Source organism: Hyla sarda, chromosome 6 (assembly GCF_029499605.1).
Source record: "Hyla sarda isolate aHylSar1 chromosome 6, aHylSar1.hap1, whole genome shotgun sequence".
Lineage (NCBI taxonomy): Eukaryota > Metazoa > Chordata > Amphibia > Anura > Hylidae > Hyla > Hyla sarda.
Window position 1 is genome coordinate 83,095,959 of NC_079194.1, and position 24,748 is coordinate 83,120,706.

Below are 24,748 nucleotides of genomic sequence, written 5' to 3' on the forward strand. Positions count from 1 at the left end.
TATATATATATGCTCAGTGCTGCATAGCCACAGAGACCAAGACCATTGAGACTCCTCTTTTGTGTAGCACCAGTGACCACACTGCTGGAAAGGTCGCACTTAAGGGAGGAAACTGTACCAAGGATTAAAATTTACTAAAAATTATAAAAGGCATAAGAAAAGCAACTATAATGGGCAGAAAACAACTATTACATAGGGAAAGGAAATGTGTATCCCAGAAAAATGAAGCTTAGCATTGTAATTACTCCTTACAGGGTTCCTACAGACTTCCTACTTAATAATATGTTCGAAATTCTAGATATTTCCTAGCAACTGAAGACAGTGCGGAAATCCCACGTTCCTGTGGAGATAAGTGTATTTATTCACTGAAGAAGCCCTGTGATACTCCACTCTGTAGGTTCCAGCGGCACGTCCATACGGTTCCTCCTTTCATGCTCTAGTCTTTGGCTAAGGCTGTTCAAGGGGTATTCCAGGAAAAAACATTTTATATATATATATATATATATATATATATATATATATCAACTGGCTCCAGAAAGTTACAACAGGTTTGTAAATTACTTCTATTAAAAAAAATCGCAATGCTTTCAATAATTATCAGCTGCTGAAGTTGAGTTGTTGTTTTCTGTCTGGCAACAGTGCTCTCTGCTGACATCTCTGCTTGTCTCGGGAACTGCACAGAGTAGAAGAGGTTTGCTATGGGGATTTGCTTCTAAACTGGGCGGTTCCCGAGACACGTGTCATCAGAGAGCACTGGGACAGAAAAGAACAACTCAACTTCATCAGCTCATAAGTACTGAAAGGATTAAGATTTTTTAATAGAAGTAATTTACATATCTGTTTAACTTTCTGGAGCCAGTTGATATATAAACAAAAGTTTTTTCCTGGATAACCCCTTTCACACTACAGAATCTCTGTGCGCAGATTCCAATCAGAGATTTTGTCAGGCTAGACCATGCGGACCTGCGCTGCCACCAGTGACGGCAATGCAGTCTGTGAGTAATTCCGCCAAAAGAATAAACATGTTAATTCTTTCACCGGATCAATTTTCACTGTTGAAATTCCGCAGAGTGCAGAATTCCCGGGCACAATTGCGTGCATAAATATATTGTAGTGTGAATATACCCCTAAGGGTCTGCTGGGTCAGGCTGCAGTTCTGCTCTGGATGCTCAGCGGCAATAGGTTTCTTAGGAAAAAGGGAATTGTGTGCTATGCCTTGCCAGCTGATTGTGGTTTATTCTGTATCCTGGGTTGACTCCTGATCCTGACCTCAGCCTTGTTCCATGATATTGCCCATACTTGTTGCTGTACTGTAGTGTCTGACCTTAAGTTTTGCTCCTGTCTTGTCCTCCAGCTTATCACATTGCTACTGCTTTCGTAGTGACAACCCTAAGTTCTGTTTCGGATTACATTGCCACAGCTTTTGTGCCACTGTTGCCAATCTGTGATTATTCTGGGAAATGCAACCGTGACATTTTCCTGCAGCAAAGTGCATATCTCTTTGTGGGGATAAAGACCAGGAGATCCTCAGATTACACCACGCACTTTAGCTATGCCAAACAGATTATGGTTTAGGGCAGCGGTCTACAACCTGCGGACCTCCTGATGTTGCAAAACTACAACTCCCAGCATGCCCGGACAGCCAACGGCTGTCCGGGCATGCTGGGAGTTGTAGTTTTTCAACATCTGGAGGTCCACAGGTTGAAGATCACTGGTTTAAATAATCCACATTTCTGGTACATGACTGTAGAAAACTATCTATAAAACACACAAACTATAAAATAAGGGGCTTTTGTCCAGTGCCAGCTCACTGACCGGGATTAAAAACAAAAAAAGGAGGTTGACACCTCTTATTGGTTGCATCTTTTGAGGATTAGCTACAACCAAAGCTTGTCCCAGGGGGACAGTCAATGGTTCTAAAGACTTGGCAGAGGAATATGGAGTTAGTGATTTTTCACCCTATAGGACGCACCGGCATATAAGACGCACCCAATTTTAAAGGTGCAAAATCTAGAAAAAAAGATTCTGCACCAAACAGTGATCTTCAACCTGCGGACCTCCAGATGTTGCAAAACTACAACTCCCAGCATGCCTGGACAGCCGTTGGCTGTCCGGGCATGCTGGGAGTTGTAGTTTTGCAACATCTGGAGGTCCGCAGGTTGAAGACCACTGGATAGGAGGTAGTATTCACGTGTCCCTGCCGCTCCGGACCCGTCACTGCTGCCCTGGATGTCACTCCATCGCTGTCGCCGCGTCCCCGGGGTGTCCCTGACACTCCGGACGTCTTCTTCCCCGGGATCCACGCTCTCCGTCGCCGTCATCACGTCGCTGTCATCACATCGCTACGCACACCGCTCCTATTTGATGACGGGACGGCGTGCGCGACGACGTGATGCAGGGGATCCCAGCACAGAGCAGACACCGAGGAGGCAGGTAAGGTCCTCCCGGTGTCCTGTAAGCTGTTCGGGATGCCGCGATTTCACCGCGGCGGTCCCGAACAGCCCGACTTTCACTTCAGACGCGGCGGTCAGCTTTGATCTCCGCGTCTGAAGGGTTAATACAGGGCATCACCGCGATCGGTGATATCCTGTATTAGCCGCGGGTCCCGGCCATTGATGGCCGCAGGGACCGACCCGATAGGTGTGTATTCGCCATATAAGATGCACCAACTTTTCCACCCCAGTTTTGGGGAAGAAAAAGTGCGTCTTATACGGTGAAAAATACGGTATTTTTTCTTTTTTATAGCAGAGGTAGGTGAACGAGGGAGGAGTATCCCAGACACTATCCCTATATTTTACATACCTTTGAACTTCTCCATCAGGTGTCTGCCCACATACCAACAGGCTGTCTCATAATTTGGGAACTGTGTTAAGCTGACAATCTTCAGTCTCTTTTCTACCTCATATGCCCTGTGGGATAGGGAATAACACACGGATGTTAAAACACCAATATCACCAAAATATAGCATTGCCATTTGTGTTGGTGAAAATATTTAGTATTAACTATTTTGACATTTTATTAATGTGGCATAGGGCAGTGACATACCAAGTGAAGGAGGTTTGAGAAGTGCTAAGCATGCTTGCACCGCTATGCCCTCAACTTGCATTAAAGACTTGAACAATCCGAGAGAGACTGGTTGCTATGGTTATGCTACCTGACAACACCTAAAAAAGGTTTTGTCTGTCAAGCAGAATATTGCTTACAACCAGGCCGACCCATGTGACATTGCTATTGGCACAGAACTCATGCAGCTTTGACAAAAATTGCTGCAAACTTCTGGATAGGCTTCACTTACCTAAACAATATCCTGATACTTATAAATTCCTTTAACAAAAGATTATTTGTGTTTCTGTAATCTTTAATAAAAATATTTATAATAGCACTGTCACTTTAAAAAAAAAAAACTCTTGACATGTCAAAAGTTTCAATAGATCGGGATCTCAGTGTTGAGACCCCGACATACAAGAAGAGTGAGCAGGCATAAGAATGAGGAATAAGCGTGCAGCAGTGTGTTTTACTCCCCGGCTTTCAGTGATCTTTGTTTTGCTGCCTCATAAGCTTATAATCACTTTTCTTCTTAGAGTACTTTAAATGGACACGTCAGATTCAAAAACTTTTTATATGTGGTTACTGATAAAAACTAAAGACCTTTTGTAATATGGTTATAAATTTTTTTTTGAATATTTAATAAAGAAAACAGCTACTGAAAATCCCACCACTAGGGGTCCCTCATACCTACTGGGACACTAACCAGTCCTGCAGCAGCATCAGGCTTGTCCATGAGTCATGGACAAGAGATGCCTCATGGACAAGGCTGCATGAGCAGTCACACCAATCATCTCCCACCACCACAAGGGAGGGACAAACCCCCTTCTCCTAAAGGATTTTTTAACACTGTGAGCTAATGAAAAGAAGTATTTTGTAATAAATATAGATGATGGAGGCATAAATATTAGATGCCCATGGTCAGGATAGGTACTGAGTAACATATTTATTTAATAATTTTTTATTGTGGGATCTGACAGGTACGCTTTAACCCCTTAAGGACCAAGGACGTATGCGTACGTCCTAGCTAACTGGTAGTTAAGGACCAAGGACGTATGTGTACATCCGTGGGAATTTCGTAGGGTGACTGCTGATATCTATCAGCAGGTGCCCCATGTCGGCGATCGCCGCAAATCGTCGGTGAATTCACACTGGCGATTTGCGGCCATTCCGGGTCATACGGGTCTCCGGTGACCCGGAAAATAAGGGGGATCGGGGTTCTCCAAGACACCCACGATCCACCTGAAGGGATAGAAGTGAGGTGGCAGGAATGCCACCCCTCCTATTGGTCATCAAGAAGCGATGACCAATAGCAGATCTAGGGCGGGGGTTTCCCCGTTCTTCCCATCCACAGTAGTCAAGGGCAGAACGGGGAAACCGACAGGGACCGGCACCAAAGTCCACTTACCCATTGGCGATGGCAGAGGTGATCGGCGGAGGCAGAGGACGGCGATGCGGCTCCCTGGATCCTATGGAAGCTGGTGAGTTGCCTAGCAAAATCTGGAGGGCTACAGTTTGAGACCACAATACAGTGGTCTCTAAACTGTAGCCCTCCAGATGTTGCAAAACTACAACTCCCAGCATGCCCAGACAGCTGTTTGCTGTTTGGGCATGCTGGGACTTGCAGTTTTGCAACAGCTGGAGGGCTACAGTTTGGAGATCACTGTGCAGTGATCTCTAAACTGTGGCCCTCTAGATCTTGCAAAACTACAACTCCCAGCATGCCCACACAGCAGTTTGCTGTCTGGGCATGCTGGGATTTGTAGTTTTGCAACATCTGGAGGGCCACAGTTTGGAGGTCACTGTGCAGTGGTCTCTAAACTGTAACCCTCCAGATGCTGCAAAACTGCAAATCCCAGCATGCCCAAACAGCAAAAAGCTGACTCAGAATGCTGGGAGTTGTAGTTGCGTACCTCCAGCTCTTGCATAACTACATCTCCCAGCATGCCCTTCGGCGATCTGTACATGTTGAGAGTTGTAGTTTTGCAACAGCTGGAGGCACACTGGTTGGAAAATACTGAGTTAGGTAACAGAACTGAAGGTTTTCCAACCAGTGTGCCTCCAGCTGTTGCAAAAGTACAACTCCAAGCATGCATGGTCTGTCAGTACATGCTGGGAGTTGTAGTTTTGAAACAGCTGGAGGTTTGCCCCGAAACTCACTGTAAACTTCGGCCAATGTAAATGTACCCTAAAAACACTACACTAACACATAATAAAGGGTAAAACACTACATATACACCCCCTTACACTGCCCCCCCCTCCCCCAATAAAAATGAAAAAACGAATTGTACCGCAGTGTTTCAAAAACGGAGCCTCCAGCTGTTGCAAAACAACAACTCCCAGCATTTGCGGACAGCCACCGATGTCCAGGCATGCTGGGAGTTTAGCAACAGCTGGAGGCACCCTGTTTGGGAATCACTGGCGTAGAATACCCCTATGTCCACCCCTATGCAATCCCTAACTTAGTCCTCAAATGCGCATGGCGCTCTCTCACTTCAGAGCCCTGTCGTATTTCAAGGAAACAATTTAGGGCCCCATATGGGGTATTTTCGTACTCGGGAGAAATTGCACTACAAATTTTGGGGGGGGATTTTTCTCATTTTACCACTTATGAAAAGGAAAAGTTGGGGGCTACACCAGCCTGTTAGTGTAAATTTTTTTTTTTTTTTACACTAACATACTGGTGTTGCCCCATACTTTTTATTCTCACAAATGGTAAAAGGAAAAAAAGACCCCCAAAATTTGTAACGCAATTTCTCCTTAGTATGGAAATACCCCATATGTGGGCGTAAAATGCTCTGCGGGCGCACAACAAGGCTCAGGAGTGAGAGTGCACTATGTACATTTGAGGCCTAAATAGGTGATTTGCACAGGGGTGGCTCATTTTACAGCAGTTCTGACATAAACGACAAGGGGTATAGTGAGCCTTAACACCCCACAGGTGTTTGATGAATTTTCGTTAAAGTTGGATGGGAAAATGAAAAAAATAAAAAGTTTCCACTAAAATGCTAGTGTTACCCTAAATGTTTTATTTTCACAAGGGAAAATAGGAAAAAAGCCCCCCAAAATTTGTAACCCCATTTCTTTTGAGTAAGAACATACCCCATATGTGGATGTACAGTGCTCTGCTGGCACACTACAATGCTCAGAAGAGAAGGAGAGAAAATTTGTCCGGAATTGAAGGCCACGTATGTTTACAAAGCCCCCGTAGTGCCAGAACAATGGACCCCCCCCCCCCCACATGTGACCCCATTTTGGAAACTACACCCCTCATGTAATGTAATAAGGTACAGTGAGCATTTACGCCCCGCAAATGTCTGCCAGGTTTTTGGAACAGTGGTCCGTGAAAATGAAAATGTAATTTTTCATTTGCACAGCCCACTGTTCCAAAAATCTGTCAAACACCAGTGGGGTGTAAATACTCACTGCACCCCTTATTAAATTCTGTAAGAGGTTTAGTTTCCAAAATGGGGTCACATGTGTGTGTGTGGGTCCACTGTGCTGGCACCACGGGTGGGTCTTTGTAAACGCACATGGCCCCTGACTTCTATTCCAAACAAATTCTCTTTCCAAAAGCTCAATGGCGCTCCTCTTCTTCTGAGCATTGTAGTGCGCCAGCAGAGCACTTGACGTCCACACTTGGGGTATTTCCATGCTCAGAAGAAATAGGGTTACAAATTTTGGGGGTAATTTTCTCCTATTACCCCTTGTAAAAATGTAAAAATTTGGGGCAAAACCAGCATTTTAGTGAAATTTTTTTTTGTTTTATTTACACATCCAACTTTAACAAAAATTCGTCAAACACCTGTGAGGTGTTAAGGCTCACTGTACCCCTTGTTACATTCCTTGAGGGGTGTAGTTTCCAAAATAGTATGCCATGTGGGCTTTTTATTTATTTTTTATTTTTTTTGCTGTTCTGGCACCATAGAGGCTTCCTAAATGTGACATGCCCCTCCAAACACCATTTCAGAAAAACTCACTCTCCAAAATCCCATTGTTGCTCCTTCCCTTCTGAGCCCTCTACTGCGCTCGCCGAACACTTGACATACACATATGAGGTATTTTGAGAGGATTTTTCTCCTTTTACCCCTTGTAAAAATTCAAAAACTGGGTCTACAAGAACATGTGAGTGTAAAAAATGAAGATTTTGAATTTTCTTTTTTCACTTTGCTGCTATTCCTGTGAAATACCTAAAGGGTTAACACACTTACTGAATGGCTATAAAAACTTGTATAAAAACAGTATTTCAACACTGCCTTTTTTTAATATTTTATTTTTTTTATTTTTTCCTTTACCTTTCCCAATGCCCCTCCCTGACAAGCACACCTGACTGTGACGTCACCCAACCAGCCGATTTTCGCGGTCTTTTTGTGCATATAAAAAGCATTATGTTACCTGTCTCTGTACCCATGACCTGAGGAAGAGGGGCGATCCCTCGAAACGCGTTGTCTGTCCTTTATGAAGAAATAAAGACTGAACTCTTTACCACACCTGTAGTCTTTTACCTTATTGACCACCTGGACGGATCCTGCGAGCGCCAGATGAGTATCTGATTTTCTATTCTGTGACCTCTGCCATGGGCACAGAACGCGCATCTTGACAAAACCGCCTCAACTATCTCGAGAAACGGAAGGATACAGGCTGCCGCGGATCGCACTATTTCGATACCAAGCCCACAACGGTGTCGCGCTCGCAGCGGGACGCAATAAGGTGAGCAACTTCCCACCCCCATTTCTTCTCTTGTCCCCACGAGGTAACGGCACAGGGTGCGCTGGTCTTTTGTTCCCTTTTTCTCCTCCCTTTCTAAAGCTATAAAAACTTGTAAACTCTGATTGTTAGCTTAAACTTTAAACATGACTATGGGATTCTGCTAGGGAAATCATGTTTTATAATAAATACCCCTTCCTGGATCCTCCCACTGCCCTATCTTCCGATTCCGATTTTGAAAATTCCGATTTTGAAAATTTAGTGAAAAATTGGAAAATTGCTGAACTTTGAAGACATATTGTGTTTGTGAATCAAAATATAATTTATTTGGAATGTCAATTTTCCTTACAAGCAGAGAGCTTCAAAGTTAGAAAAATTTTGGAATTTATCACCAAGAAATGATGCAAGTATTGATGAAAATTTACTACTAACATAAAGTAGAATATGTCACGAAAAAACAATCTCGGAATCAGAATGAAAGGTAAAAGCATCCCAGAGTTATTAATGCTTAAAGTGACAGTGGTCAGATGTGCAAAAAACGCTCTGGTCCTACAGTGAAAATTGGCCTAGTCCTTAAGGGGTTAAGCTGGCCATACACACTAATTACAGGGGTTTTGTCACCATGGAAACTTATCCCCCAAATGTGAATAGGGAATAAGTGTATGATTGGTGGTAGTCCAACTGATGGGACATTCCGCAATCTTGAGAATGGGAGAATGTAGCAGTAGTGTGCATATTTGACTGCAGCTATCTTTAGCACTCCCCTAGACAACAAATGGAGCAACAGTAGAGAATGCACATGCCAAATCATTGTAAAGTGTTTATACTAGGGATCGACCGATATTGTTTTTTTAAGGCCGATACCGATACTCTGTGGAGGTTAGGGCCGATAGCTGATAACTTATACCAATATTCCGGGATAAGTTAACGGCTATTTAAATTAAAAGCAAGTTTAAATGTCCCAATTCACAAAAAGTTTTAATTAATGACTTCTCTACTATAAGAATAAAGACCAATGCATGCAGTGCCTCACGTAACAGCAAAACGAACACGTTAAGTGACCGTGAAGAAGCATGCTTTTCATGTGCTTCACTATATGGCACACAACGCACAATTAGGAGTGGCAATACTTATACTTTCCATAGTGTTGTGTTCTGCTGTTACAGGGAACCCATGGGTAACCTAGCCTCTCACTTATAAGGGATGTTTTGTGCAGGACTAGAGACACTTGTATAAGTGAAGGGAATGGAGGGTCAATAGTTCAAGACTGAAGCTGTAAACCATTGGAAAAACTGCGGCCATTCAGCTAAGGCTATAAAAACTTGTAAACTCTGATTATTAGCTTAAACTTTAAACATGACTATGGGATTCTACTAGGGAAATCATGTTTTCTAATAAATGCCCCTTCCTGGATCCTCCCACTGCCCTATCTTCAGCAGCAGATCAGCACACAAAAAGGAGAAGGGAGCAGCTTCTGCCCAACTACAATCTCTGCTAGAAGAGCTTAGAAGAACTTGGTGGAACATCTTCTTGGATTCAACTGTAAGTGTTTATAAATACATTTGCATATTAATACAGAGGAGTCTGAGTCGGGGAGTCGGAGTCGGAAGTACAAAAAACTGAGCCGGAACATTTATCTACCGACTCAACAGCCCTGGTTCTGATAACCAATACACACAACTCCCAAAGCCTGAATGAGAGAAACCCGAGAGTAGCACTTATTTTACAATCCTGGAGCCAAAAGGACTAATGTGTTGTGAAATATGCTCTAAGCAGCCAGTTCACTATGTAGAAAATCCAAGACTAGCCCTATACATACACTCTATTAGGGCCTAAGGGCTGCTACAAATAGGGGCTGATGGAGGACATGCCTAATTGCATATAAAAAAATGGATCTAGGGGAATCCAAAAATATTGTAGTAATAAGTATATTCATAAGAGTAAATTATACCTCATTTGCATTTCCACGCTGAGACTGTGAAGGAAGTGACCAGAAAATGCTAAACAATCCACGGGGGTCAATGTTGCGTAGATCCACCCTACAACAGAGACAATAGAGATCATTAGCAAGTAACAAAATCCTACTATGTGAAACAAAAAAAAGAGAAACCGAAACATAGCCGCTAACCCACCATTTGTATTTTGATCTACTTGCTTCTCAGCATAATTTCAAAAACGAACAGGTTGTTAGTATATATTTTCATCAAAAAGTACAAGCCCACTCGCCACGTCAAGGCCACCTAGTCAGAGTGGGTCCCTAACCTACCACTGGCATAGTGCCGGGCGGCGACCACTGCCTCCGAGACACCAAGCCCACAGGGGGAATGACCCAGTGGCCAGGCAGCTCTACTGCTGCCTGACCAAGCCAATGGCTCAGAGCCACACTATTCCACAGAAAAAGCATCACAGAAACAATGGCCACCACAGAGCACCACGCCAGTGTTAGGTTAGGGACCCACTCTGACTAGGTGGTCTTGACGTGACGAGTGGGCTTGTACTTTTTGATCAAAATGTATACTAACAACCTGTTAGTTTTTGAAATTATGCTGAGAAGCAAGTAGATCAAAATACAAATGGTGGATGTGTGGCTATGTTTCTCTGTTTTTGTTGTACATTTTTAGTCTCTCCCCTCTTCCATGGCCAGCACTCCACTCCACCCATTTGGCCCAGGCATTTTTAATTAGCAGGAGACTGCATGTGGGTTTCCCCCTAGCATTCTCCCAGCCCACTGGTAGGGAGCACACGGTAGGTGTTCACACTGGTCTACACAGATCAAAATACAAATGGTGGATGTGCGGCTTAGTTTCTCTATTTTTGTTGTACAAAAATCCTATTGTGTACTTCCTTTTTTTTATCCCCAACATGAAGAAACAAAGAGGGTTGTCCAGCCAAAACTAACTTATTAAGATGGCACTTGATAATTTCTAATAGAGTGCCGAAGAGACCAGAGTACAGCACTAGGGCATCGCAGGCACTTCCATAGAAATTAATGGAGCACATGCAGTCCCGTTCAAGAGATCGCAGGGGTTCCCAGCAGTCAGACTCCCAGCGATCAGCTACTTATCCCCTATGCTGTGGATAGAGGATAAGTTCGTTTTGGCTGGACAACCCCTTTGACCATTATATGCAATAGCACTTCCATTCTCACTATCATGCAAAATCCCATAGAACAAACATGTGCCACGATCCTTTGTAAATTGTACATGTAGATCCTTATAAATATCTCTGGCTCAGTCTCACCTGATGGAATGAAAAGAGTCTGCCCTTGTTTAACTGTACACTTGTAACATTTGTCTACTTGATCTGCAAAGAACATCTCATAGTGATTGGCAGCTGATCTCCAGCGTTCGTATAGGGAGAGATTGGCTGAAGCCGGTCTGATCAGATAAAATATTTTTTCCCCCTGAGAAGAAAAAAAAAGACAAAAATTACATAATTTGCTATATCATCATTATAATCATATTAGGTGGAAAGGTTACTGCCTACCACAACACCAGCACAATCCGCTCCTGATGCTATGATCTTATGTGATACCCACGTTATATAGACTTGTAAATGTTAATATATACCATTCTACATTATCAACAGGTAACCCCATTAGGACCACATGTGCATAAGACTCTTACAGTCTATAGGAAATGGGTTAGAGGCGTAAGGTGGCCACTTATTTTGCAGCAAAAAGAGACTTAAAGAGACGCTCATACTTTGGGGGACTCAGGGTAACTATGTATTACATGGTAAACTGAATGGGTGCCATGCAACACCAACAGGTAGTGGACACCTCTGGTTTACCAAGGCAACAGCAGCTGATCACCATTGGATCCTCATTTACAGAAGGGGTTTTTCATGGAACCCATTTAATATTACCAAACCTTCACATAAAATGTCACAAAAAGCTGTGTCTCATGAGTAATAGTAACATAGTTCATAAGGTAGAAAAAAGACCATCAAGTTCAACCTATAACCCTAATGATACCCTACTGAATTGATCCAGGGAATGCAAAAAACCCTCATACTAGAGGTAAAAATTCCTTCCCGACTACAGAATAAATCCCTGGATCAACCTTCTGTCCACATAGATCTAGAATCCATAACCTGTAATGTTATTATTCTCCAAAAATGCATCCAGACCCCTTTTAAATTCTTTTACCGAGTTAACCATGACCACCTCCTAAGGTAGAGAAATCCACAGTCTCACTGCTCTTACAGTAAAGAACCCCCGTCCGTGCTGATGTAGAAAACTTCTTTCCTCTAAACGTAGAGGATGCCCCCTTGTTATAGATACAGTCCTGGGTATAAATAGATCATGGGAGAGATCTCTGTACGGTCCCCAGATAAATTTATACATAGTAATTAGGTCTACCCTAAGCCTTCTTTTTTTCTAAACTAAATAACCCTAATTCTGCTAATCTTTCTGGGTACTGTAGTCCTCCCATTCCTGTATTACCCTGGTTGCCCATCTTTGAACCCTCTCCAGCTCCACTATATCTTTCTTGTACACTGGTGCCCAGTACTGTACACAGTATTCTATGTGTGGTAGTGATTTGTACAGAGGTAGGATTATTTCCTTGTCGTGGGCATCTATGCCCCTATTGATGCACCCCATGATTCTATTTGCCTTGGCAGCAGCTGCCCAACACTGGTCACTACACAGCTAAATTTACTGTTAACTAAGACCTCTTTAACTAAGTCCTTTTACATGTCAGTCGTCCCAAGTGTTCTCCCATTTAATAAATAATCCCAACCCGGATTTTCCTCCCCATGTGCATAACCTTACATTTATCAATGTTGAACCTCATCTGCTACTTCCCAGCCCAAACCTCCAACCTATCCAGATCTATTTGTAACAGTGCACTGTCCTCTATTGTGTTGACCGCTTTACAGAGTTTAGTATCATCTGCAAAGATTGCTACTTTACTATTCAACCCCTCTACAAGGTCACTAATAAATATATTAAACAGGACCCAGGACTGACCCCTGTGGTACCCCACTAGTAACAGTCACCCAATCATAAGAAGTACCATTAATAACCACCCTCTGCTTCCTATCACTGTGCCAGTTACTTACTTACTAACACACATTGTCCCCCAGCCCAATCCTTCTCATTTTATGCACCAACCTTTTATGTGGAACCGTATCAAATGCTTTAGAAAAATCCAGGATATACGACATACAGTGATTCCCCCCTGGTCCAGTCTGGAGCTCACCTCCTCATAAAAGCTGATCAGGTGAGTTTGACAGGACCCATCCCTCATAAATCCATGCTGATACGGGGTCAAACATTTATTTTTATCAAGATACTACAAAATAGCATCTCTTAGAAAACCCTCAAACAATTTACATACAACAGTGGTTGAACTAACAGGCCTACAATTCCCGGGGTCACCTTTTAACCCCTTTTTAAATAGTGACACCCCATTTGCCATGCACCAGTCCTGGGGAACAGTCCCTGTTACTATAGATTCCTTGAATATTAAAAATAGGGGTCTGTCTATTACATTACTTAATTCCTTTAGAACACGGGGGTGAATGCCATCTGGACCTGGTGATTTGTCTATTTTAATTTTTTGTAGGCGGCACTGTATTTCTTCCTGGGTAAGACAGGTGACCTGTACTGGGGAGTTTACCTTATCTCGCTGTATTTCACCTGGCATTTAATTTTCCTCGGTGAAAATAGTGAAGAAGAATTTGTTTAATATATTTGCTTTTTTCCTTAATCCAGTTTATAATTTCTTCATCATCGTTTTTTAAGGCGCCTACACTTTAATTTTTTGCTATTTATATAATTTAAGAACATTTTTGGGTTGATTATACTCTTTTTGGCAATGCGTCTTTCTGTCTCTATTTTTGCGGCTTTCATCTGTTTTTTACATATTTTACATTTTTCGCTATAGCTTTTTAATGCTTCTTCACTGTTGCACTGTTTTAGTAGTTTAAATGCTTTATTTTTGTTATTTATTGCCCCCTTAACATTTTTATTCATCCATATTGGTTTTCTTTTATATCTGACCATTTTATTACCATAAGGTTCATACATCTTACAGTGAAAATTTAAAATATTGTTAAATGTCTACCATTTAGTGTCAGACATTATCCCATTTTATATTGCTTTCCTAAAGTTCAATGTTTTTGTGGCCCCTCGTGAGATTCCCTTATTGAAGAACAAGCTATAATGTATTATATTATGATCACTATTTCCTAGGTGTCCTTCTACCTGCAAATAAGTTACTCTGTTAGGTCTGTTGGTTAATATTAAGTCCAATAGGGTGCCCCCTCTGGTTGGGCCCTGCACCATTTGGGACAGATAATTGTCTTTAGCTATAGTCAGAAAACTGTTTCCTTTATGAGATTTACAGGTTTCAGTCTCCCAGTTTATAAGACGATATTTAAAGTCCCCCATTATTATCACATCATTCTGATTTGCTGCCTTGTTTATTTGCATCAGTAATTGATCTTCTGGCTCTTTCATTATGTTTGGTGGCTTATAGCAAACCCCTATCTGAATTTATCTCCATATAACTCTACCCATAATGACTCCACATTATCGTTTCCCTCCCGTATATATATCCTCCTGCAGTGCGGCCTTCAGACTTGATTACATATAAAGACAAACTCCTCCCCCTTTCCATTTTGTCCGATCCTTCCTGAATAGACTATAACCCTGTATGTTGACCGCCCAGTCACAGCTATCATCCAACCAAGTCTCTGTTATACCCACTAGGTCATAATTTTCCTCAGACATTATCAACTCCAGTTCCTCTGTTTTATTGGTCAGACTTCTGGCATTAGTCAACATGCAATTCAAAGGTGTATGTTTTTTCTTTCTATGAAGCCTATACCTGTTAACTATTCTAACCCCTCCCTCCGCTCCACCCCCAGGTACATTAATAAGTCCCCTCTCTCTATCTACACTATCTTCCTTCTCTATGTTGTAGGTTCTCTCCCCCCCAGTCCCTAGTTTAAACACTTCTCCACCCTTCTAGCCATCTTCTACCCAAGCACAGCTGCACCCTCCCCATTGAGGTGCAGCCCGTCCCTACGGTAGAGCCGGTAACCGACAGCGAAGTCGGCCCAGTTCGTAATGAACCCAAACCCCTCCTTCCTACACCAGCTTCTGAGCCACTTGTATACCTCCCTAATTTCCCACTGCCTCTCTGGTGTGGCTCGTGGTACAGATAATATTTCAGAAAACATTACCTTGGAGGTCCTTGCCTTAAGCTTGTGGCCTAAGTCCCTGAAATCATTTTTAAGGACACTCCACCTACCTCTTACTTTGTCATTGGTGCCAATATGTACCATGACTGCTGGGTCCTCTCCAGCCCCACCCAGCAACCTGTCAACCCGATCCGTGATGTGCCAAACTCTAGCGCTAGGTAGACAACACACTGTTCGTTGATACCGGTCTTTCTGACAGATCACCCTGTCTGTCCCCCTAATAATTGAGTCCCCCACTACCAGTACCTGTCTGGCCTGCCCTGCACTCCTGCCTCCCTCCTTACTGGAGCACACCCCCCCGTGGCGGTCAGAGGCAGAGTCCTGCTGCAGTACTGCTAGCTCTGAAATGGCATCCCCCTCAACTGCCAATGGGGCAAACTTGTTGGGGTGTGCCAGATCAGGACTAGCCTTCCTGACACTTTTCCCTGTACTCAGTTTTCTAACTGTAACCCAGCTAACTGCCTGACTGCCCTGCACCTCCGTCCCACTATCCTCCCCACCTCTACCCAAAATAGTACTTGCTCAGTGAACAGGAGATTCCTCTCCAAGTTGTCAATGTGTCTCAGTGTTGCCAGTTGTCCCTCTAGATCCAGGATCTGGGCTTCCATATGAACAACTCACACACATCTCGCACAACAATATGCACCCTCAAACTGCTGTTCAAGGATTACTTACATTGTGCAAGATGTACACTGGACTGCCTTTTCCAACATGGAGGCCATACTAGATTTGGGGATTGCAAAAATTAACAGTAAAAAAACAATCAAATATTTCAATTAAACTCCCTGAATTTCAAGTCCTTTAATTTTAAGTCCCTCTCATTTTTATACTTACACTCACTTGTATACTTCACACTCTTGTATACAGACACACAATCACTAGCTCAGACAATCACTTAGTATACTTTCTTTTATAGTTACCAGACACCATCTCTCTCTTCCACTGCCTGGAAGTGAATGCAAACGCAAATATCTCTTGTTAATGTTATTCAATGACAAACTATGTCTTATGGCTCGTTCACATGTTGTGGCACAGAAACATTAACAAAGGCCTGCTGACATATCTCATAGACATCAATGGCCTGATTGTAGTCAGCTAGTGACTACGTTGGAGTCATTTACAGAGAGTAAAGGTGTTCTATCTCAGATTTTAATGTACAGTGTGCTGAAGTCAATTGGGCTCATGTCTGTCGGATTACAGATATTTTGCCATTTTGACCAATTTTGTGGTCCAAATTAAATGACTATCACAGAGTATAGGATACACTTAGTGTCAACCGAAAAATTCCTAATCCAAATATGAAACACTAAAATTTAACTTTTATTATATACCTAAATTAAAGCAAATGAAAATTAAGATCCTATCAGACCAACATATGTTAAAATCAAAGGTCCTGATATATATTCATATTGGCATGATGAAAGCCATAATTGATTCATCAGAAAACCAATTGCTCCCACCAATCAGGAGACTTGCCGTTAATGGTCCGTTATATGGTTACTAAGGAAAAGATGGGGGGGTGGGGTAAAGGGCCTAGGGATATATTGGCCTATGGATGGCGGCCTCTACCTACTAGCCCTTTCTACTAGGTCCCTTCACTACCCCTAAACCTAGACGGAGTGATCGCCCTAGAAAGGGCGGCCCTGTACTGGAACCTACCCCTATTGTACTGGCCTTACCCTGTACTATAGACCATGGGGAGGCTCTCTGTCTCACTAGTGGGGGCTATCTATCTCTTAGGATGGGAGAAGGATAGAAATGACCTATTGTCACCACTGTCATAAGGATACCATCTGAGATGGATCTAATTGTAAGGGAAATGACAACAATGGTCCGTTGTCACCCCTATCATAAACTGTCGCTGGTACTATAGATCTTACTAGGTAATCTATATATGCGGTTATAGTACAATTGGGTTTTTGTATTGTCTCAACCAGCTACTTGGTATCACATAAATATAACATATGATGAAAAAGGATCATAACAGTATAGATAGACTGTAGTATATGTTAAAGCGACAGTAGGATCATACACAAGCACATATTGTGGAGACAGAGCAATAGGTGTAACCATGTAACTTATCTGGACCAAAAGTGGAGAAATCGATGATGGGGTGAAACCCCAGCTGTGTCCCGACGCGTAGGGAGCGGGAACACTGGTCATCTTATCCCTATCCCCAACTAACCATCATGCTGGACAACCCTGGTCCTAATTTCATCTTACACCCTTTATTGTCCCCTGACGATTAGGGCAAGAAACGCGTCGGGACACAGCTGGGGTTTCACCCCATCATCGATTTCTCCACTTTTGGTCCAGATAAGTTACAAGGTTACACCTATTGCTCTGTCTCCACAATATGTGCTTGTGTATGATCCTACTGTCGCTTTAACATATACTACAGTCTATCTATACTGTTATGATCCTTTTTCATCATATGTTATATTTATGTGATACCAAGTAGCTGGGTGAGACAATACAAAAACCCAATTGTACTATAACCGCATATATAGATTACCTAATAAGATCTATAGTACCAGCGACAGTTTATGATAGGGGTGACAACGGACCATTGTTGTCATTTCCCTTACAATTAGATCCATCTCAGATGGTATCCTTATGACAGTGGTGACAATAGGTCATTTCTATCCTTCTCCCATCCTAAGAGATAGATAGCCCCTACTAGTGAGACAGAGAGCCTCCCCATGGTCTATAGTACAGGGTAAGGCCAGTACAATAGGGGTAGGTTCCAGTACGGGGCCGCCCTTTCTAGGGCGATCACTCCGTCTAGGTTTAGGGGTAGTGAAGGGACCTAGTAGAAAGGGCTAGTAGGTAGAGGCCGCCATCCATAGGCCAATATATCCCTAGGCCCTTTCCCCCCCTCCACCCACCCCACCCCCCCATCTTTTCCTTAGTAACCATATAACGGACCATTAACGGCAAGTCTCCTGATTGGTGGGAGCAATTGGTTTTCTGATAAATCAATTATGGCTTTCATCATGCCAACATGAATATATATCAGGACCTTTGATTTTAACATATGTTGGTCTGATAGGATCTTAATTTTCATTTGCTTTAATTTAGGTATATAATAAAAGTTAAATTTTAGTGTTTCATATTTGGATTCAAAATTAAATGAGCCTCCCTTATAAAAAAAAAAATATATATATATATATATATATATATATATATATATATATATATATTGTAAAATAAATTGTAAAAAATCACATATGAATATCAGACTGTTGATGGTCCACTGCTGCCATGTTGTTAAAACCTGACTTGGTCATTCCTTATGTTTGCTCCTATAATGATGCGGCTACCACAACAATCATGTTCCAGGAATGCAGCGGTGCACTCCTCTTTCTCATACTGGCAGATTTTATACTCCAGAGACAATTCTATATTGTTAGATGTATCATTCGCAGCAAAAAATCTGCATTATATGGAAATTTATTCAGACTATTGAAATAACAAAAATATAAAAACACAATGGTGTGTATGGTGAGTATTGTAAATCTGCATACATTTACATTGTTATTACAGAGCGATGATGTGCAGGACTAGATATTGCAAGAGGAACACACAAGTGATATGATAAGATAAAGACCCAAGAAATCAAGGATTTGGTGACTTACTTTAAGCACATGGTACCAGGCTGAGGCACCCCCCGAGTCTATGTGGAAGTCAGTGTAGCTGTCTTTTACACATATCAAACAATACTTGGTCACTTTTGGTTTTGCGAGGAGAGCATCATCAGGCCAATGGTTGTCCACCCACGAGAGCTTCTTGACAATGTCTGGGGATTCAACAAAGCTGGACATTCTGGGGACAAAATGTCAAAGGAAAAAATTCTAGACCATCCTGACATATATAGTCATGTAACACATACTGCATTAAAGGTTACACATAAATATTCTACAAGACAGAGACTGCATTATTTAGTGTAGCTTCCAACTAATCCCAATGGATCATTCCTTGTTATGGTGAGGTCACTGAGACATGGCTGAAGATGCCATCGGTGGTGGTGGTTGGGGGGGGTATCCCTTAGGATCAAAATAACAAGTGGGGATGTGGCTCTCTTTCGATCTTTGTTCCTTCAGACCCACTTGCATTGTAGTGGATGGGAGATTTCCAACCAAAGATATTAACATTTAAGGATCAGAAGACAAAGGGGCACATCAATCTTAAGAGCACAGTGATCCCTTTATTATAGAGATCAGTGGGGGTCACAGGGCACAGACCTCTACAAATAATAATTTCTCACACGTCTCAGTGACATTTCAGATGTTTTCAGGGGAACCTTTCCATTAAAACAAAATAATCACTATTTAAATCTTCCTAGGACTACAGTTACATTAACCCCTTGACGGCACATGTTGGATATGCCATGGCGCTCCCAAACCAAGCCCCCTCCATACCCCACGCCTGTCAGCTGCTGCTAATAGCCAGCTATTAGGTGTTTAAATGCAGCTGTCAAAACTGCCAGAGGAATGTTTGACACACATCATCATTGGTGGTTCAAGAGATGAATCAGCCCGCTGCAAGCCAATCTGCTATCATGGCAGCCTGATCCATTCTGAAGGCCTCTGTTCCTGTCATGAATGATCTGCTTCGGGCCACAAGCTTTATAAGCAGATAAATTATTAAATAAATCAATGCAGTGGCAATCAAATGATTGCTTATACAAGTTATATATTTTTTTTTTATGTTAATAAAAATACATGATATAAAAAAATGCACACATAATAAAGTTTTCAAATAAAGTAAAAACTAAAACAACACTACATATTTGGTATAATCACATGCAGAATTGGCAGAGCACCCTTAAAGGGGTACTCCGTTTGAAACATCTTATTCCCTATCCAAGGGACCCCCGCGATCTCCAGGCTGGCAGTGGCGGCGTCCGGAACACGGAAGCTTGCAGCTTTCACATTCGTGACGTCTCGCCGCGCCCCCTTCATTCATGTCTTTGGGAGGGGGTGTGAAGGCTAGTACATAGCCGTCATGCCTTCTCCCATAGACTTGAATGGAGGGGGCGTGGGGGCTTACATCGCCAGTCATCGGCCAAGGAGCAGAGTTCGCTCCCTGCACCGAATGACGGTGTGCTGCGCCGTAGATCATGGGGGTCCCCATCGGCCCCATACAACATCTTATCCCCTATCCTTTGCATAGGGGATAAGATGTTTCCAGCAGAGTACACCTTTAAGAGGATAAAGCCATGCAAGCAGAAATTATACATGTCGTTTGGAGTCAGCGGACCAGGGTCTAAAATCTCCTTTGCGGGTAAATGAAATATATAGGATTTCCCATCAAGAAATCTACTATCCATTTTCCAATAGGTATAATAAGACAAATGGACGTCTTATAGAGGGGTCCCCCAGCCCATGACACCTTATATTAGTCAATGTAGAGGGCAGCTGCAATGAAGTAGCTCCTAAACTGGGGGACATGGTTTTGAAGACAAAGTTGTTATGATGGGACAAGCCCCTTTAACTAGTTGCAGCAGAGTTGAACTTGTTGTCTTGTGGTTCCTTTTATGTAACATTATACAGTTGACTTAGCAGATCACTTCATGCTAAACATTAATGCTTGACTCTGCATCATCTGCGTGTTCACATCACGAAACTGTTTTCAATCCGTTTTTCTAAAGAAAACCGCATGGCAAAAAAAACGGATGGAACAGTATGGGAAAAGGTAAACCGTATGCGTTTTTAAACTGTATACGGTTTTTAAAAGTGCATACAGTTCTGTTCGTTTTTATTTAAAAAAAACAAACATAAGTTTTGATAATTTTGCCCATTTTTAATGGGAGGGGTGTTGGGTGGGGACTTTGGGATGCAAATGCGCACGTGCAAAGTAAAAACCGTATACGGCTTCCCATATGGAACCATATACATGTGCATTTCCCATTGACGTCCATGTTAAAAAAATGTATGCGGTTGCAGTACGGTTTTTAAACCGGAGTCAAAACCTTGGTTGACCACGTTTTTGTCTCCAATTTAAAAACCCCACTGCAACCACATACGTTTTTTTTTTTAAACATGGACATCAATGGGAAACGCACATGTGTACAGTTCCATAAGGGAAACAGTATACGGTTTTTACTTTGCATATGCGCATTTGCATCGTAAAGTCCCCTCCCAACACCCCTCCCATTAAAAAGGGACAAAATGATCAAAAATGTATGTTTAAAAAAACAAAAAAAACAAAAACGGACGGAACTGTATGCACTTTTAAAAACAGTATACAGTTTAAAAACGCATACGGTTTACTTTTTCCCATACTGTTCCATCCGTTTTTTTGCCAAACAGTTTTCTTTAGAAAAACGGATTGAAAACAGTACGGCAAAAACGTGATGTGAACCCAGCCTTATTATATATAAGCAGTAGAGATCAGCAAACTTACAGTAAATTCGATTTGTCACGAACTTCTCGGCTCGGCAGTTGAGGACTTATCCTGCGTAAATTTGTTCAGCTTTCAGGTGCTCCCGTGGGCTGGAAAAGGTGGATACAGTCCTAGGAAAGAGTCTCCTAGGACTGTATCCACCTTTTCCAGCCCACCGGAGCACCTGAAAGCTGAACTAATTTATGCAGGAAAAGTCATCAACTGCCGAGCCGAGAAGTTCGTGACGAATCGAATTTACTGTAAGTTCGCTCATCTCTAATAAGCAGATATGTCATGACTAGTGAAAATGTGCTGTACCTGAAAATCTACTAAATGTTTGCTGTTTCTTGGAAAATATTTTAAGATTTTTTATAATTTTTTCGTAACAACAAAATTGATTTCCACCCTGAAAATCCTTCCCAATATGACAGCGTCTACAAAAATACAGCGAATATATCTGAATGCCCACAGCTGTAGTATTATTATTATGACTAGCTGAAGTGACATATCTCTATTGCTCACCTGGTGTCTGAGAATTCTAGGTTGGTTACATTGAGAACCCTTTTCCTGTTCGTGCTGTAGTAATAATCGACAAACTCCTTGAGCTTCATCTTGCAGTCCTTCTGTTTTGTGACGTCCGTAACATCAACCACCCTCTCAGGACCTGCAAACCAAGGTTAAGGAACCATTGAACACATTAGGCTGAATTCAGTCAAAAAATATCTGTCTGGAAGAGCTGGGTTTGCATTGTTGCCAACAGATAAAGCAAGGAAATGTCACACTCCGAAAATGCAACATGTAGAAATACTTAAAGGGGTATTCCAGGCAAAAACTTTATATATATATATATATATATATATATATATATATATATATATATCTCAACTGGCTCCGGAAAGTTAAACAGATTTGTAAATTACTTCTATTAAAAAATCTTAATCCTTCCAATAGTTATTAGCTTCTGAAGTTGACTTGCTGTTTTCTGTCTAACTGCTTTCTGATGACTCACGTCCCGGGAGCTGTCCAGCTCCTATGGGGATATTTTCCCATCATGCACAGCTCCCAGGACGTGACATCATCATTGAGCAGTTAGACAGAAAACTTCAGAAGCTAATAACTATTGGAAGGATTAAGATTTTTTAATAGAAGTTATTTACAAATCTGTTTAACTTTCCGGAGCCAGTTGATATATATATAAAAAAAAGTTTTTGCCTGGAATACCCCTTTTAAGCCGACCAAAAGTAATATCAATATAACCATTCACACTGCACAGGTTAATTTATAAATAGTCCCTAGAGCAGTGTTTCCCAACCAGGATGCAGTCAGCTGTTGCAAAACTACAACTCCCAGCATGCCCGGACAGCCGTTGGCTGCCCGGGCATGCTGGGAGTTGTAGTTTTGCAGTCAAGGTCTGAGTGTTCAGGCCCAGAGTGATCATTAAAAGGGTACTCTGGTGGAAAACTTTTTCTTTTTTTTAAATCAACTGGTGCCAGAAAGTTAAACAGATTTGTAAATTACTTCTATAAAAAAAAATCTTAATCCTTCCAGTACTTATTAGCTGCTGAATACTACAGAGGAAATTCTTTTCTTTTTGGAACACAGAGCTCTCTGCTGACATCTCTGTCCAGAGTAGGAGAAAATCCCCATAGCAAACATACGCTGCTCTGGACAGTTCCTAAAATGGACAGAGATGTCAGCAGAGAGCACTGTGGTCATGATGTCAGCAGGGAGCACTGTGTTCCAAAAATGTATTTCCTCTGTAGTATTCAGCAGCTAATAAGTACTGGAAGGATTAAAACATTTTAATAGAATTAATTTACAAATCTGTTTAACTTTCTGGCACCAGTTGATTTAAAAAAAAAAAAAAAGTTTTCAATGGAGTACCCCTGTAAGAACAAACAGAGAGGGAAGCATGCAGCTGTGTGTTTCTCTCCCCTTTTTGTGTCTATGAAACAAGGATGGTCCCATTGACTTATGAGTCAGTTTAGGTCACATGACATAGAAACGGGAGATATTGTGCTAAACATGCACTTCTGCCTTGTGATCGATTGGGGTCAGAACACTCGGACCTCAACCAATAAAAACTTTTGACATGTCTCAACAACACATTTTTAATGGCTAGAAATACCAATTATAAAAAATTAAATCAGTTTTTTTTCCATATGTGATCACTACCCCCCCCCCCCCCCCCAAAAAAAAAAAAAAAAAAAAACACCAATTTATTTCACAGCTGCAAAAACACTACAGCCACGAAATAATAATAATGTGTTTGCACTAAATGCTGTTTTACTAGAGTATTAACTAAAATCATTAAAAAATAAATGTTTAAAGCCTTATTTTGGCCTGTGTTTTTTATTTTTTTTACCAAGTTCTATGGGCATTTTATGGCCAAGACTAACAGGCTAAGATACATTGTGTGAACGTGCCATAAAAAGAACCTGTAACCTCTTTTGGTCTGTTTAAAGGAACCTGTCAGCAGATTTTACCCTGTATAGCTGTTGCCAACATGTTATATAGGGTAAAATCAATAGGGGAGATTTATCAAAAGCTGTGGAGAGAAAAAGTTGGCCAGGTGCCCATAGCAACCAATCACATCGCTTCTTTCATTTCTAACAAAGCCTCTGAAAAATAAAAGAAGCGATCTGATTGGTTGCTTTGGGCAACTGACAAACTTTTTCTCTGCACAGGTTTTGATAAATGTCTCCCAATGGGGGAAATCTATCTAACCCTGTTCAGGGGCTAAGTTGCCCAGTTGCCCATTGCGACCTATAAGCTTGCTTCTTACATTCTTAATAAGGCCTCTGAAAAATGAAAGCAGCGAGCTGATTTGTTGCTATGGGCGACTTTTTCTCTGCACAGGTTTCGATAAATCTATCCCAAGGTTCTTACCATGTTCCGATGTCCTGGATTGCGCCCTCCAAAATGCCGAAAAAATTAATTAAAAAATGTCCTTGTCATATGTTAATGACTCCCAAGTAGTCCCCTGGATGTGGTTCCACGTCAGCTAGTCACGCTGCTCTGGGCTGTATTCACACCTACCCGAGAGTGACTGAAAGCCCAGACAGCTCCGACGTGACCGTTCTGCTGCGTCTGCACATTCAAATGTGGGGGTCATTAACATATGTTGCAGAACATTTTTTTAAGTGATTTTTGTCATTTTGGAGGATGTAATCCAGCACACGGTAAGAACACTGGGGGAGATTTATCCAATCCTGTCCAAAGGAAAAGTTGCCTATAGCAACCAATCAGATCGCTTCTTTCATTTTTGAAAAGGTCTCTGATGGTCAACTTTCCCTCTGGACAGGTTTTGATAAATCTCCCCCAATGTGTTCACCCTACATAACATGTTGCCAACACTTATATGGGATAAAATCTGCTGAAAGGTTCCATTTAA

The 24,748-nt window shown here is 41.9% G+C and overlaps 1 protein-coding gene across 12 annotated transcripts in view; it reads right to left on the minus strand.

Annotated features, from left to right (window-relative positions):
- The window catches only part of PHF2 (PHD finger protein 2), a 317,888-nt gene that overhangs the window by 101,191 nt on the left and 191,949 nt on the right, over positions 1-24,748 (minus strand). For all 12 annotated transcript variants that reach the window (XM_056524312.1, XM_056524306.1, XM_056524308.1 and 9 more), the window contains exons 5-9: positions 21,877-22,018; positions 18,606-18,792; positions 10,993-11,155; positions 9,704-9,791; positions 2,803-2,909 (exon numbers count right to left, since the gene is read on the minus strand). In XM_056524312.1, coding sequence (XP_056380287.1) covers positions 2,803-2,909; positions 9,704-9,791; positions 10,993-11,155; positions 18,606-18,792; positions 21,877-22,018 — 687 coding nt within the window. The remainder of the gene's footprint in view (positions 1-2,802; positions 2,910-9,703; positions 9,792-10,992; positions 11,156-18,605; positions 18,793-21,876; positions 22,019-24,748) is intronic.